Source organism: Acipenser ruthenus, chromosome 6, assembly GCF_902713425.1.
Source record: "Acipenser ruthenus chromosome 6, fAciRut3.2 maternal haplotype, whole genome shotgun sequence".
Taxonomy (NCBI): Eukaryota; Metazoa; Chordata; class Actinopteri; order Acipenseriformes; family Acipenseridae; genus Acipenser; species Acipenser ruthenus.
The window spans coordinates 418,678-432,425 of NC_081194.1; the positions used below are offsets into that span (position 1 = coordinate 418,678).

General features: G+C 46.9%; 1 protein-coding gene across 1 annotated transcript in view; it reads left to right on the forward strand.

Annotated features, from left to right (window-relative positions):
• The window catches only part of LOC117411291 (echinoderm microtubule-associated protein-like 4), a 77,130-nt gene that overhangs the window by 21,341 nt on the left and 42,041 nt on the right, over positions 1 to 13,748 (forward strand). The window contains exons 3-5 of the mRNA XM_059024806.1: positions 4,558 to 4,693; positions 8,022 to 8,234; positions 11,856 to 11,999. Coding sequence (XP_058880789.1) covers positions 4,558 to 4,693; positions 8,022 to 8,234; positions 11,856 to 11,999 — 493 coding nt within the window. The remainder of the gene's footprint in view (positions 1 to 4,557; positions 4,694 to 8,021; positions 8,235 to 11,855; positions 12,000 to 13,748) is intronic.

The following is a 13,748-nucleotide window of genomic DNA, read 5'->3' on the forward strand; positions in this document are numbered from 1 at the left end:
CATCAAAGGACTTGTTTTTACAACATTGTCCTGTTGGTCAGTCTTTTGCTCACAAAAGCCAGGATACAACCAGCTTCCTAGGTTCTAACCAGAATCCAGGAGACTGAAAGATCTTACTCGGATCCCTAGTCTCATTAGAAATTTAACCAGAACCTATGCTCAAGTTATGAGTTGTATTCTAAGACCTAACAATTGATTTATCTCTAAATAAAATGTTCCAACAGACACACAATCCCTGCCCCAGTACATTGCACCTCGAGACCCATGTTGAGAGAGCAGACACACATTCCCTGCTCCAGTACATTGCATCTCGAGACCCATGTTGAGAGAGCAGACACACATTCCCTGCTCCAGTGCATTGCACCTCGAGACCCATGTTGAGAGAGCAGACACACATTCCCTGCCAGTGCATTGCACCTCGAGACCCATGTTGAGAGAGCAGACACACATTCCCTGCTCCAGTGCATTGCACCTCGAGACCCATGTTGAGAGAGCAGACACACATTCCCTGCTCCAGTACATTGCATCTCGAGACCCATGTTGAGAGAGCAGACACACATTCCCTGCTCCAGTGCATTGCACCTCGAGACCCATGTTGAGAGAGCAGACACACATTCCCTGCTCCAGTACATTGCATCTCGAGACCCATGTTGAGAGAGCAGACACACATTCCCTGCTCCAGTGCATTGCACCTCGAGACCCATGTTGAGAGAGCAGACACACATTCCCTGCTCCAGTACATTGCACCTCGAGACCCATGTTGAGAGAGCAGACACACATTCCTTGCCAGTACATTGCACCTCGAGACCCATGTTGAGAGAGCAGACACACATTCCTTGCCAGTGCATTGCACCTCGAGACCCATGTTGAGAGAGCAGACACACATTCCCTGCTCCAGTGCATTGCACCTCGAGACCCATGTTGAGAGAGCAGACACACATTCCCTGCCAGTGCATTGCACCTCGAGACCCATGTTGAGAGAGCAGACACACATTCCCTGCTCCAGTGCATTGCACCTCGAGACCCATGTTGAGAGAGCAGACACACAATCCCTGCCCCAGTACATTGCACCTCGAGACCCATGTTGAGAGAGCAGACACACATTCCCTGCTCCAGTGCATTGCACCTCGAGACCCATGTTGAGAGAGCAGACACACATTCCCTGCTCCAGTGCATTGCACCTCGAGACCCATGTTGAGAGAGCAGACACACATTCCCTGCTCCAGTACATTGCACCTCGAGACCCATGTTGAGAGAGCAGACACACATTCCCTGCTCCAGTACATTGCACCTCGAGACCCATGTTGAGAGAGCAGACACACATTCCTTGCCAGTACATTGCACCTCGAGACCCATGTTGAGAGAGCAGACACACATTCCTTGCCAGTGCATTGCACCTCGAGACCCATGTTGAGAGAGCAGACACACATTCCCTGCCAGTACATTGCATCTCGAGACCCATGTTGAGAGAGCAGACACATTCCCTGCTCCAGTGCATTGCACCTCGAGACCCATGTTGAGAGAGCAGACACTCATTCCCTGCCCCAGTGCATTGCATCTCGAGACCCATGTTGAGAGAGCAGACACTCATTCCCTGCCAGTACATTGCACCTCGAGACCCATGTTGAGAGAGCAGACACACATTCCCTGCTCCAGTACATTGCATCTCGAGACCCATGTTGAGAGAGCAGACACACATTCCCTGCCAGTGCATTGCACCTCGAGACCCATGTTGAGAGAGCAGACACACATTCCCTGCCAGTACATTGCATCTCGAGACCCATGTTGAGAGAGCAGACACTCATTCCCTGCCCCAGTGCATTGCATCTCGAGACCCATGTTGAGAGAGCAGACACACATTCCCTGCTCCAGTACATTGCACCTCGAGACCCATGTTGAGAGAGCAGACACACATTCCCTGCTCCAGTACATTGCACCTCGAGACCCATGTTGAGAGAGCAGACACACATTCCTTGCCAGTACATTGCACCTCGAGACCCATGTTGAGAGAGCAGACACACATTCCCTGCCAGTACATTGCATCTCGAGACCCATGTTGAGAGAGCTGACATGGTTACCCCCTCAGAGTCTCCCCTAGAAGTGCGCCGAGGCAGGTTGAGTTGTAGCTGTACATGCTGGAACAGAGAAGCGTGCTTTTCAAATTCCTCCACTACCTCTCTTGCTTCCTCTTGCAGACAGATCTGGTTTGTGTTGCCGTGCACAGGGGAAGCTTAGATCTATAATTACTTCCTCCACTTCACTCCGGCCGCTCATTTGTTTGATGGATTATATTTATATACAGACATGCTCAAATTTGTTGGTACCCCTCCACAAAAAACGAAGAATGCACAATTTTCTCTGAAATAACTTGAAACTGACAAAAGTAATTGGCATCCACCATTGTTTATTCCATATTTAATAGAAATCAGACATTGCTTTTGATTTTTTATTCAACATAATATTGTAAATAATAAAACAAATGAAAATGGCATGGACAAAAATTTTGTTGCACAACCTTTAGAGGCAATCACTGCAATCAAACGTTTTTTGTAGCTCTCAATGAGACTTCTGCACCTGTTAACAGGTAGTTTGGCCCACTCTTCCTGAGCAAACTGCTCCAGCTGTCTCAGGTTTGATGGGTGCCTTCTCCAGACTGCAAGTTTCAGCTCTTTCCATAGATGTTCGATAGGATTCAGATCAGGACTCATAGAAGGCCACTTCAGAATAGTCCAATGTTTTGTTCTTATCCATTCTTGGGTGCTTTTAGCTGTGTGTTTTGGGTCATTATCCTGTTGGAGGACCCATGACCTGCGACTGAGACAGAGCTTTCTGACACTGGGCAGTACGTTTCGCTCCAGAATGCCTTGATAGTCTTGAGATTTCATTGTGCCCTGCACAGATTCAAGGCAACCTGTGACAGGCGCAGCAAAGCAGCCCCAAAACATAACCGAGCCTCCTCCATGTTTCACTGTAGGTATGGTGTTCTTTTCTTTGAAAGCTTCATTTTTTCATCTGTGAACATAGAGCTGATGTGACTTGCCAAAAAGCTCCAGTTTTGACTCATCTGTCCAAAGGACATTCTCCCAGAAGGATTATGGCTTGTCAATATGCATTTTAGCAAATTCCAGTCTGGCTTTTTTATGTTTTTCTTTCAAAAGTGGAGTCCTCCTGGATCTTCTTCCATGGAGCCCACTTTCGCTCAAAAAGCGATGGATGGTGCGATCAGAAACTGACGTACCTTCACCTTGGAGTTCAGCTTGTATCTCTTTGGCAGTTATCCTTAGTTCTTTTTCTACCATTCGCACTATCCTTCTGTTCAATCTGGGGTCAATTTTCCTCTTGCGGCTGCACCCAGGGAGGTTGGCTACAGTTCCATGGACCTTAAACTTCTTAATAATATTTGCAACTGTTGTCACAGGAACATCAAGCTGCTTGGAGATGGTCTTGTAGCCTTTACCTTTACCATGCTTGTCTATTATTTTCTGGAAACCCCTGTCTGCCTTGAAATTTCTGCCTGGGAGAGACCTTGCTGATGCAGTATAACTACCTTGTGTCTTGTTGCTGTGCTCAGTCTTGCCATGGTGTATGACTTTTGACAGTAAACTGTCTTCAGCAACCTCACCTTGTTAGCTGAGTTTGGCTGTTCCTCATCCAGTTTTATTCCTCCTACACAGCTGTTTCTGTTTCAGTTAATGATTGTGTTTCAACCTACATATTGAATTGATGATCATTAGCACCTGTTTGGTATAATTGTTTAATCATACACCTGACTATATGCCTACAAAATCCCTGACTTTGTGCAAGTGTACCTAGAAGAATTGATGCTGTTTTGAAGGCAAAGGGTGGTCACACCAAATATGGATTTGATTTAGATTTTTCTTCTGTTCACTCACTTTGCATTTAGTTAATTGATAAATATAATCTATTAACATGTCTATTATTGAAAGCATTCTTACTTTACAGCATTTTTTCACACCTGCCTAAAACTTTTGCACAGTACTGTATATATATATATACAGTATATATATATATATATATATATATATATTTCTCAATAAGATGCGCACAGCATATCATGCACAGTCTATCATGCCCGTTCTTCTGAATACATTTCTCTAATTGTTCCTGCAATAGTTTTCTGCAGCAGTGCATCTTGGTCCATTTCCATGAGTCAAACTCCATGCTGCCTCTTCAGCCACGGTTGCCTCATGTACTGTTCAGCGGCATCAGCCTGCTGTGGTCATAAAACAAGCAGTCAATGAAACCATGCTGCTGGCTTTCTGTTTTAACTCACTGATTCATGAGTAACGAGCATTAGGGTATTGGTTTAATATTGAACGCTAATGCAGTGATAACCCACAATAGCAGTCATTAGAAATATCCTGTGCTTGATATTTCCTTGTCTGGGTCTCTCTGTCTGCCTAATGCATTTTAAATCAATGATCTCCTGGTTCTGTTCATCCTTTCTCTTTTATCCAATGAAAGTGTGTATGATGGGTGGCTGCGGGGAGGCACACTCCAGTTAATCCCCCTCCTCTTCTCTCCATCACTGTGCAGGTCAGCCAGCTCTCAGAGAAGCCTACTCCATGTCCTGTATAGCCAATGGCAGCAGCAGCAGCTCCAGCTGCAAGCCCGGCCACAGCCCCTCCGTGTCCATCGCCAGGAAAGAAACGCTCGCCTCCGCTGCTAAGAGGTACAGGCTGTTACAAAGCAAGCACTTTAGACACTGCCCTTAGAAAAGCACTGCAAAGTGGAATAAAACACAGTGAAAGCATGGTAACCAGGGTAAACTTGGTAAAAGCACAAAAATGCCATGCAAAAATACTGTGGTACTTTTCTAAGGTTGAGTACTGTGGCCTCTCTCGTAACAGTTACACGAGAGGCTGTAGTGTTTACTCAGTAGTGTGTGTGCAGTGTGAGGTTATTTATTCAATCTGCAGTCTTTTCCACATACACATGATCGTGTAAGCTCATCCGCATTACTGTTGCAGTGCAGCATTAAACAGTAACAGCTCTCTAATGGAGTGCTGCTCGGGATGGGCTATTCTATTGGGTTAAAGAAACCCCCAATGTGTGCTTAATTCTTAAATCTGACTTCCCCTTATTTGTAACATTAACCTTTCAGTGGAGGAATCTGTGAGCAAATGTGGTTGTCTGACTTGAATGAATTAATAACCAGTTTTTGTCTGGTTTAAAAGGTGAGACTGGAGCAGGTGCAGTGTGGGTGTCGTGTCCCTACGGGACTGTACCTCTGTGCACCCTCAGTCACTCAGTCCTACTGAAATGCTTCAGCCACTCGACTGCTCATATCGGCACGCATGTTCTGCTGAATACCGTTATTGTTATATTACTGTGACTGCTCTAGAGTTTCAGTTTATATGCAAATGTATCCGTTTTATAACAACTGCTCATTCAATAGCAGCTAAAATAAATCACTCCTCACGTAAATGTGACGTGGATTGAGAGGGACAGAAAAAAAGCTAACCATTGTGTCATTATTGACTTTCCACTTTCAACATCAAGCAACACGGGGGGAAAGAAAACTGTTATTCATTCAACCCAGCAGCAGCTTCAATTGTACTGCCAGCCTCCTCACACCCAGGGTTAGGGCAGTGATAACAATGTGACTGGCCTTTAGTCCATCAGAATAACATGCTCTTCTCTACCCCCCAGCTGCACACACTCTGCAACTGACAATCTGTCAGCCATCTGAAACGAAACGAAATGAATGTGTGACCTTTCCTCAGCTCTACACTGTGTGTGTGTGTGTGTGTGTGTGTGTGTGTGTGTGTGTGTGTGTGTCTATATATATATATATATACACATACAGTATGTGTGTGTATATATATATATATATATATATATATATATATATATATATATATATATATATATATATATATATATATATATATATTATACACACCATGTATATACACACAGGCTCTACACCATGTATATACACACAGGCTCTACACCATGTACATACACACAGGCTCTACACCATGTATATACACACAGGCTCTACACCATGTATATACACACAGGCTCTACACCATGTATATACACACAGGCTCTACACCATGTACATACACACAGGCTCTACACCATGTATATACACACAGGCTCTACACCATGTATATACACACAGGCTCTACACCATGTATATACACACAGGCTCTACACCATGTATACACACACAGGCTCTACACCATGTATATACACACAGGCTCTACACCATGTATACACACACAGGCTCTACACCATGTACACACACACAGGCTCTACACCATGTACATACACACAGGCTCTACACCATGTATATACACACAGGCTCTACACCATGTATACACACACAGGCTCTACACCATGTATATACACACACAGGCTCTACACCATGTATATACACACAGGCTCTACACCATGTATACACACAGGCTCTACACCATGTATACACACACAGGCTCTACACCATGTATATACACACAGGCTCTACACCATGTATATACACACAGGCTCTACACCATGTACATACACACAGGCTCTACACCATGTACATACACACAGGCTCTACACCATGTATACACACACAGGCTCTACACCATGTACACACACACAGGCTCTACACCATGTATACACACACAGGCTCTACACCATGTATACACACACAGGCTCTACACCATGTATACACACACAGGCTCTACACCATGTATACACACACAGGCTCTACACCATGTATACACACACAGGCTCTACACCATGTATATACACACAGGCTCTACACCATGTATAAATGCAGGCTCTGCTTATTGTACCACATGTATAGCAGTTCATAATATCAAACCCATCAAGGTGGATGTTCCAATCCACGCCAGCCTGGCTTGGAGACAATACCCACTGTGCAAATGGTAGCTTAGAATTCCAAACACATGTTCCCTTTGTAAGGGTAGGTGGAGTAAAGCTGACTCCCAGATCCGAAGACAGACGCCCATCTGATTTGAGGCTAGTGTCGGCTTGCACCCAGTTTGTCAAGCTGGAGAGAGGCTGAGGTTCGGTGTGCCCCAAGGGTCAGCCAGTGCCTCTGAGTCTGAAAAGAGCTTCAGAACCACAGCTCCCTGCCTTCTACAGATAAAACCATTCATTTATCGAGCCCTGGAATGCCATCCAGTTTAATTTGATCACAGCCTACATTAATGAATCCTGGTGCCGTCCCGGCTCAGAGGTCTGTCTGGAAATCTGAAAAGCAGTTCTTTATCCAGGCTGAAACCCCCTGAGATTCCTATAGCTGAAAGTGCGATCCTGAACGCCACAAGCTTTTTTTTGCACTACATATTGTGAAGGCTATATACTGTGATACACCATACTGTGATACATACTGTGATACAGCATACTGTGATACATACTGTGATACAGCATACTGTGATACATACTGTGATACACCATACTGTGATACACTATACTGTGATACAGCATACTGTGATACATACTGTGATACACTATACTGTGATACAGCATACTGTGATACATACTGTGATACAGCATACTGTGATACACTATACTGTGATACAGCATACTGTGATACATACTGTGATACACCATACTGTGATACATACTGTGATACAGCATACTGTGATACAGCATACTGTGATACACTATACTGTGATACAGCATACTGTGATACATACTGTGATACACCATACTGTGATACAGCCTACTGTGATACATACTGTGATACATACTGTGATACATACTGTGATACAACATACTGTGATACACCATTCTGTGATGCATACTGTGATACAGCATACTGTGATACAACATACTGTGATACACCACCTGCACAGCCAGGCACGGCGCTTGAACAAACCGGCTGTTGGTAGTACTTGTTCCACGATATCTTTTAAGGTTTTTCCAAATTCTAAGTACATTCCACCAGTAATTATTCCACATGTCTTAATTTGTTTTGTTGTTCTTTTTTAATCCCTCTTTTCTCCCGACTCACGCCCTTGTTGTTTTTGCAGTGGCACAGAGAAAAAGGAGAAGCCGGCGCACATGGGAGAGATTAAGGAGTCTAAAGAGGAGCCGCAGGCTAACGATAAAGCTCCTGCCAGCCCATCCGGCCAACCAGCCCCACCAAACCAGACAGCATCACCCTCCAGCCACCCCTCCTCCCCACACCCCCCCCAAACACAAAGGCACACCCAAGAAAACAAGAGCTCAGCTCCAGCCAAAAGGTTCTTCCTCCTCTCCATACCATCAGGGGCAAACTGAGACGGGCGAGGGCTTGTAATGCTACTGTCACTGCATCCGCACCATCTCTGCTCAGAGGCTCCCATTCCTATAAGATAGTCCAGCACACTGGGTACTGCAGAACCCAGCTCCCCCTTTACTGCTCGCGTTCCCGCACCATGGCTGAAGGTCCTGTGACTTTCATGGATCGGCTCACAGTCGCATCATGCTTGCTTTACGTTTCCATCAGTCAGTGTTACAGTATATTATTATTATTTCTTAGCAGACGCCCTTATCCAGGGCGACTTAAAATTGTTACAAGATATCACATTATTTTTACATACAGTTACCCATTCATACAGTTGGGTTTTTACTTGAGCAATCTAGGTAAAGTACATTGCTCAAGGGTACAGCATTGATGTCCCCCACCTGGGATTGAACCCACAACCCTCCGGTCAAGAGTCCAGAGCCCTAACCACTACTCCACACTGCTGCCCTGTTATATCTAACCATAGTCTAACCAGAAATGGTAATCCACAATCACTCACTTGCATGCTCGGAAGTTTTTCATTTTGTTTTGTTGGACAGCGTGATATAATTCACAGACATCTTTATTATTAGACACACATGCTGGCTTATTGCACCGTTTTTCTTTTTAAATTAAATTCTGCAAAATGTTGCATCGGATTACAAAAACAACATGCAAAATCGTAAACATAAATACATTATTGTAATACTTTGAAATAGGACTCTGTAATAATAGTATTATGCTGTGCATTGTTTTAGCTCAGAATATTGATGTAGTTAAAACACTGCCCTATTCCTACTACAGCATTATAAATCCCACTGACAACAACTCTGGTCTCCTGTGGATAGATGCATCATTTTGGGCAGCAGTGTGGAGTAGTGGTTAGGGCTCGCGACTCTTGACCGGAGGGTCGTTGGTTCAATCCCAGGTGGGGGACACTGCTGCTGTACCCTTGAGCAAGGTACTTTACCTAGATTGCTCCAGTAAAAAAACAACTGTATAAATGGGTAATTGTATGTAAAAATAATGTGATCTCTTGTAACAATTGTAAGTCGTCCTGGATAAGGGCGTCTGCTAAGAAATAAATAATAATCAGACACAATACCACAGTCCCAGCTCATTACTAGAATATTGCATCACTTTTATTACCAGCACATCAGCATTGCAGTCATTCAGTAACTTCCCTGAAACAGTGATTATTTATTATTTCTCATCAGTCTGTCACAGTGTTGAACCGTCTGCTAGACCTGGTTTCTTTATTCTTTGCTTTGCTGTAGCCTGACTCATGGCACCTCTCCACTTTCAGTCACACGCAACATCACCAAAGCCCATAGCTCCTGACATCACCTCCGCATTCCAGCTCGGATTATGACATCACCTCGGCTCAGCATTCCACTGCAGGCATTACATCATCGCCTCGGCAGGCCAGCATTCTAAATGAAGCTGTCACAATCCATGGCTTTCTCAGAACTCAGTAACCCCTTAAGTATGTATGTGTTTTATTTAAACAAATAGTTATTATTAGAATAAGAAACAAATATAAATCTACACATGATGACAGCCCAAGTTTAATGTCGGTGGCACGTCATAGAAGCAACATGAAAGGAAACGGTATGATTTGTACCAACCAATACTATGCCATAACGATTCCATTTTTACAGCACCTTTCATGTGCAAGCATCCCAGGCGCTCCTAAAAACCGTGAACAGCACTCCAAAAAGAGCTCCAGACTCCTGGCTAGCAAAATAACTATCAATCAAAGAGAATATGTTTTGGGCTTAGATTTTATACAACTTGGAAGCGAGTTCCAGAGTGAAGGAGCCCAAACACACTGTCTGATGATCTAATGAAGAACATTTACTGAGCAACCACGGCAAACATCACGGGTGACCTCATAATCAGTAGCCAGCCATGTGCTCCTGCTGGCTGCAGTGAAACATTGCCATGACTCTCCAGTGATTCACAGCTCCATAAGCACCCCCCCCCCCCCCACCCACCCCATCTACCAGCGTTCTGTAGCATTGCAACCCCGAGCCCTGGCAGTGTCTTCATGGGAATTACCTCTCGTGGTGGCTTTGTCATTGCCTGGGTCTGGATCAGTTCACACGAGATCAGCTGTCACACCCACCGGACATGTGCAGAGAGCACAGTCTGCAGAGGTCTGAGCATCAAACAGTTTCAGGTTACAGCTTGTGAGGTTACAGTAACACATGAGAAGCTGCAGGTGTACAGGCACAATACTTTACTATTACTGTTTCTGGACTGTCCTTCTGCCTATTCTAGTTATATTTCACAATAGCAGATGCAGTGCGCTCCCTGTCTGACAGGATGGGCTCTACCATGTAGACTATGCCCCGATCCAGTACTCTCAGATGGGTCATGTTAGCTGGTTTCCAGAGCACAGCAATTGTGGTCACTCACTCACACTCACACACACCTGCCCCGGGCAGTCCAGCCGTCCCTCTTGAATCAACTTGTGAATGGGGAAATCCAACCTGGATACAAAACCCATGAAAACACAGGGCTCAGCAGGAAGGGAGCAGACAGGCAGACAGGTTAGACTGACAGGCAGAGGGACGATTGAAAGAGAAGCAGCACAGCAGCCCTGAGTGAGAATAGGAAGCAGGCTGTAATAGAGAGAGCCTCGACTGGTGAGGACTAAAGGGACACTCAGGAGGTCACAGAACAGAACTGATCCAACCGCAGGCAATCTGAGCCCCTTTGAATTCTCTTCCTTTAACACACTTTACAGAGAGTCCTGTTTGAGAGGTGCCTGCATGAGGGTGTTTTTTTTTTCTTATTTATTGCCCCTGTTTCGTGATGCTTCGTCCTGCTGTTCTGCTGGGTGCCTGAGATGGCAGCGTGCCCGGTTTACTAACCCGCCGCTGGGCTGTGTGCTTTCCCCTCTCCAGGGGTGCATGGGAGCTGCCCTCCTGTGGCAATACTTACTCATGTGTGTTGATGTTTGCTGGTTTTTCTCTTCAAGCAGAAAGCAGCCTGTTGAGGGTGCGGCCGCTTGTCTCTCGCAGGTTTTCTCTTCAGGGGCAGCGAGGGGCTCCCGTCACTGCAGACAGGGCTCTGACTGAGGGGAGTCTGGCAGCAGGATCTGTAGAATACAGCAGTATGTGTGTGTGAGTGAGTGAATCATTCAAGTTAGGGCTGGATTTCTAAAACTTAGAAAATACAAATGAATTGAAGTTTTGTACAGTATATCTGACTGACCATTGTTTATTGGTGAGCTGATCAAATGCGTATATGTGTGATAGTTTTGTGTATGAGACTATGTCCTGTGTACACTGGCAGAGTGCAATCCAGATCTGTTTTAGTGCAAACCCCAGACCCCAGGTCCCCTGCTGTGACGGGAGCACAGCTCTCCTCCAGAGGCAAGAAGCTAATTGGGGGGTCTCTCTCGCTCTCTCTCTCTCTCTCTGACCTGGAGTAGCTGAAAGGGGGTGTCTCTGCTGCTTTCCACCTCCCCTCTCTCTCGCTCATAATGAAACAAGGGGAGTGACTCTCCTCCTGTGTTCTAAGCAGTGATAATGACGAGTCCACTCCTGTTCTCTCTCTTTCTCTCCCCGTTTCTTTGTTTTGGCGTGAGCGGGGGTCACAGTGTGAAGCGAGGCTCGGGGATAGAGCGATCTCAGAGCAGCCCCTGGGAGAGCTCGGACAACAGCCGCAGCAAGCTGGTCAAGGCAGCCTCCACCTCCAAGCTCCTCTCCAAAGTGGTCAAGAATGCAGAGAAGTAAGACCCTGCCCTACCTTTCCATTCTTACCAACTGCGATCTGTCTGTCAGAGCTGAGAGTGCGGTGCGTTCCCTCTGGCTTGCTGGAACAAACACACACATATACATATGCACATACCCACACACATACATACACATACATATACATATACACACATATTCATATACACACATATACATACATATACACATACATACATATGCACATACATACACACACATACACATACATATACACGCATACATACATACACACATACATACACATACATATACATCTACACACATATACATACATACATACATACACACATACACACATACACACGCATACACACACACCCCCGACACGCCCCGCTTTCCTCAGACTGCAGGAGCCAGGTGCCGGTGGTTCAACGGGGAGGAGGAGGGGTGCAGGTGGTTCAGCGGGGGGGAGGAGGGGTGCCGGTGGTTCAACGGGGAGGAGGAGGGGTGTCGGTGGTTCAGCGGGGGGGAGGAGGGGTGTCGGTGGTTCAGCGGGGGGGAGGTGGGGTGTCGGTGGTTCAGCGGGGAGGAGGAGGGGTGCCGGTGGTTCAGCGGGGGGGAGGAGGGGTGCCGGTGGTTCAGCGGGGGGGGGGAGGGGTGCCGGTGGTTCAGCGGGGAGGAGGAGGGGTGCCGGTGGTTCAGCGGGGGGGAGGAGGTTGTGTCGGTGGTTCAGCGGGGGGGAGGAGGGGTGTCGGTTGTTCAGCGGGGAGGAGGAGGGGTTTCGATGGTTCAGCGGGGGGGAGGAGGGGTGCCGGTGGTTCAGCGGGGGGGAGGAGGGGTGCCGGTGGTTCAGCAGGGGGGAGGAGGTTGTGTCGGTGGTTCAGCGGGGGGGAGGAGGGGTGTCGGTGGTTTAGCGGGGGGAGGAGGGGTGTCGGTGGTTCAGCGGGGGGGAGGAGGGGTGTCGGTGGTTTAGCGGGGGGGAGGAGGGGTGCTGGTGGTTCAGCGGGGGGGAGGAGGGGTGCCGGTGGTTCAGCGGGGGGGAGGAGTGGTGCCGGTGGTTCAGCGGGGGGGAGGAGGGGTGCTTTTGGTTCAGTGGGGGGGAGGAGGGGTGCCGGTGGTTCAGCGGGGGGGGAGGAGGGGTGCCGGTGGTTCAGCGGGGGGGAGGAGGGGTGCTTTTGGTTCAGTGGGGGGGAGGAGGGGTGCTTTTGGTTCAGCGGGGAGGAGGAGGGGTGCTTTTGGTTCAGCGGGGGGGAGGAGGGTTGAAACGGTTCAATGTCTGATCATGTTTACCGCTGTGCAGATGCCTGGCTGTGTGAGGTGTGTTCATTTTCTTGTCATGTTGCTGAACCACTTCAGCTGCTGACAGATGAAACGCCCCGGGCTGTGCTAACAGTCTTGTCTGCAGAGAAATTACATTCTGTACATTTTCTGTGTCTGATGAAATTAGAGCTTGTAAAAAATAAACTTGTGGCTGACACCTCTGGAGGACTGGAGCTCTGAGTATCTCCTGAGCAGAGGTCTCCCATTCCCATTCTCAGGAACTCTCTAAAAAGCAGGGATGGAAATAAGACTCCCATTGCATAGTGGTGTGATCCACTCCTGGTTTTACTATGAGTTTAATAGGACACACCTGAGCTTGTTGCATACACACTGTGGCTAGTCAAGCTTGTATTAAAACCTGGACTGGGTGAAACTGCTATGCAATCAGAACCTCATTCCCATCCCTGCAAAGGGTTATCCAATGCACATGCAGTCACCAGTAAGTCAATAATACATATACATTA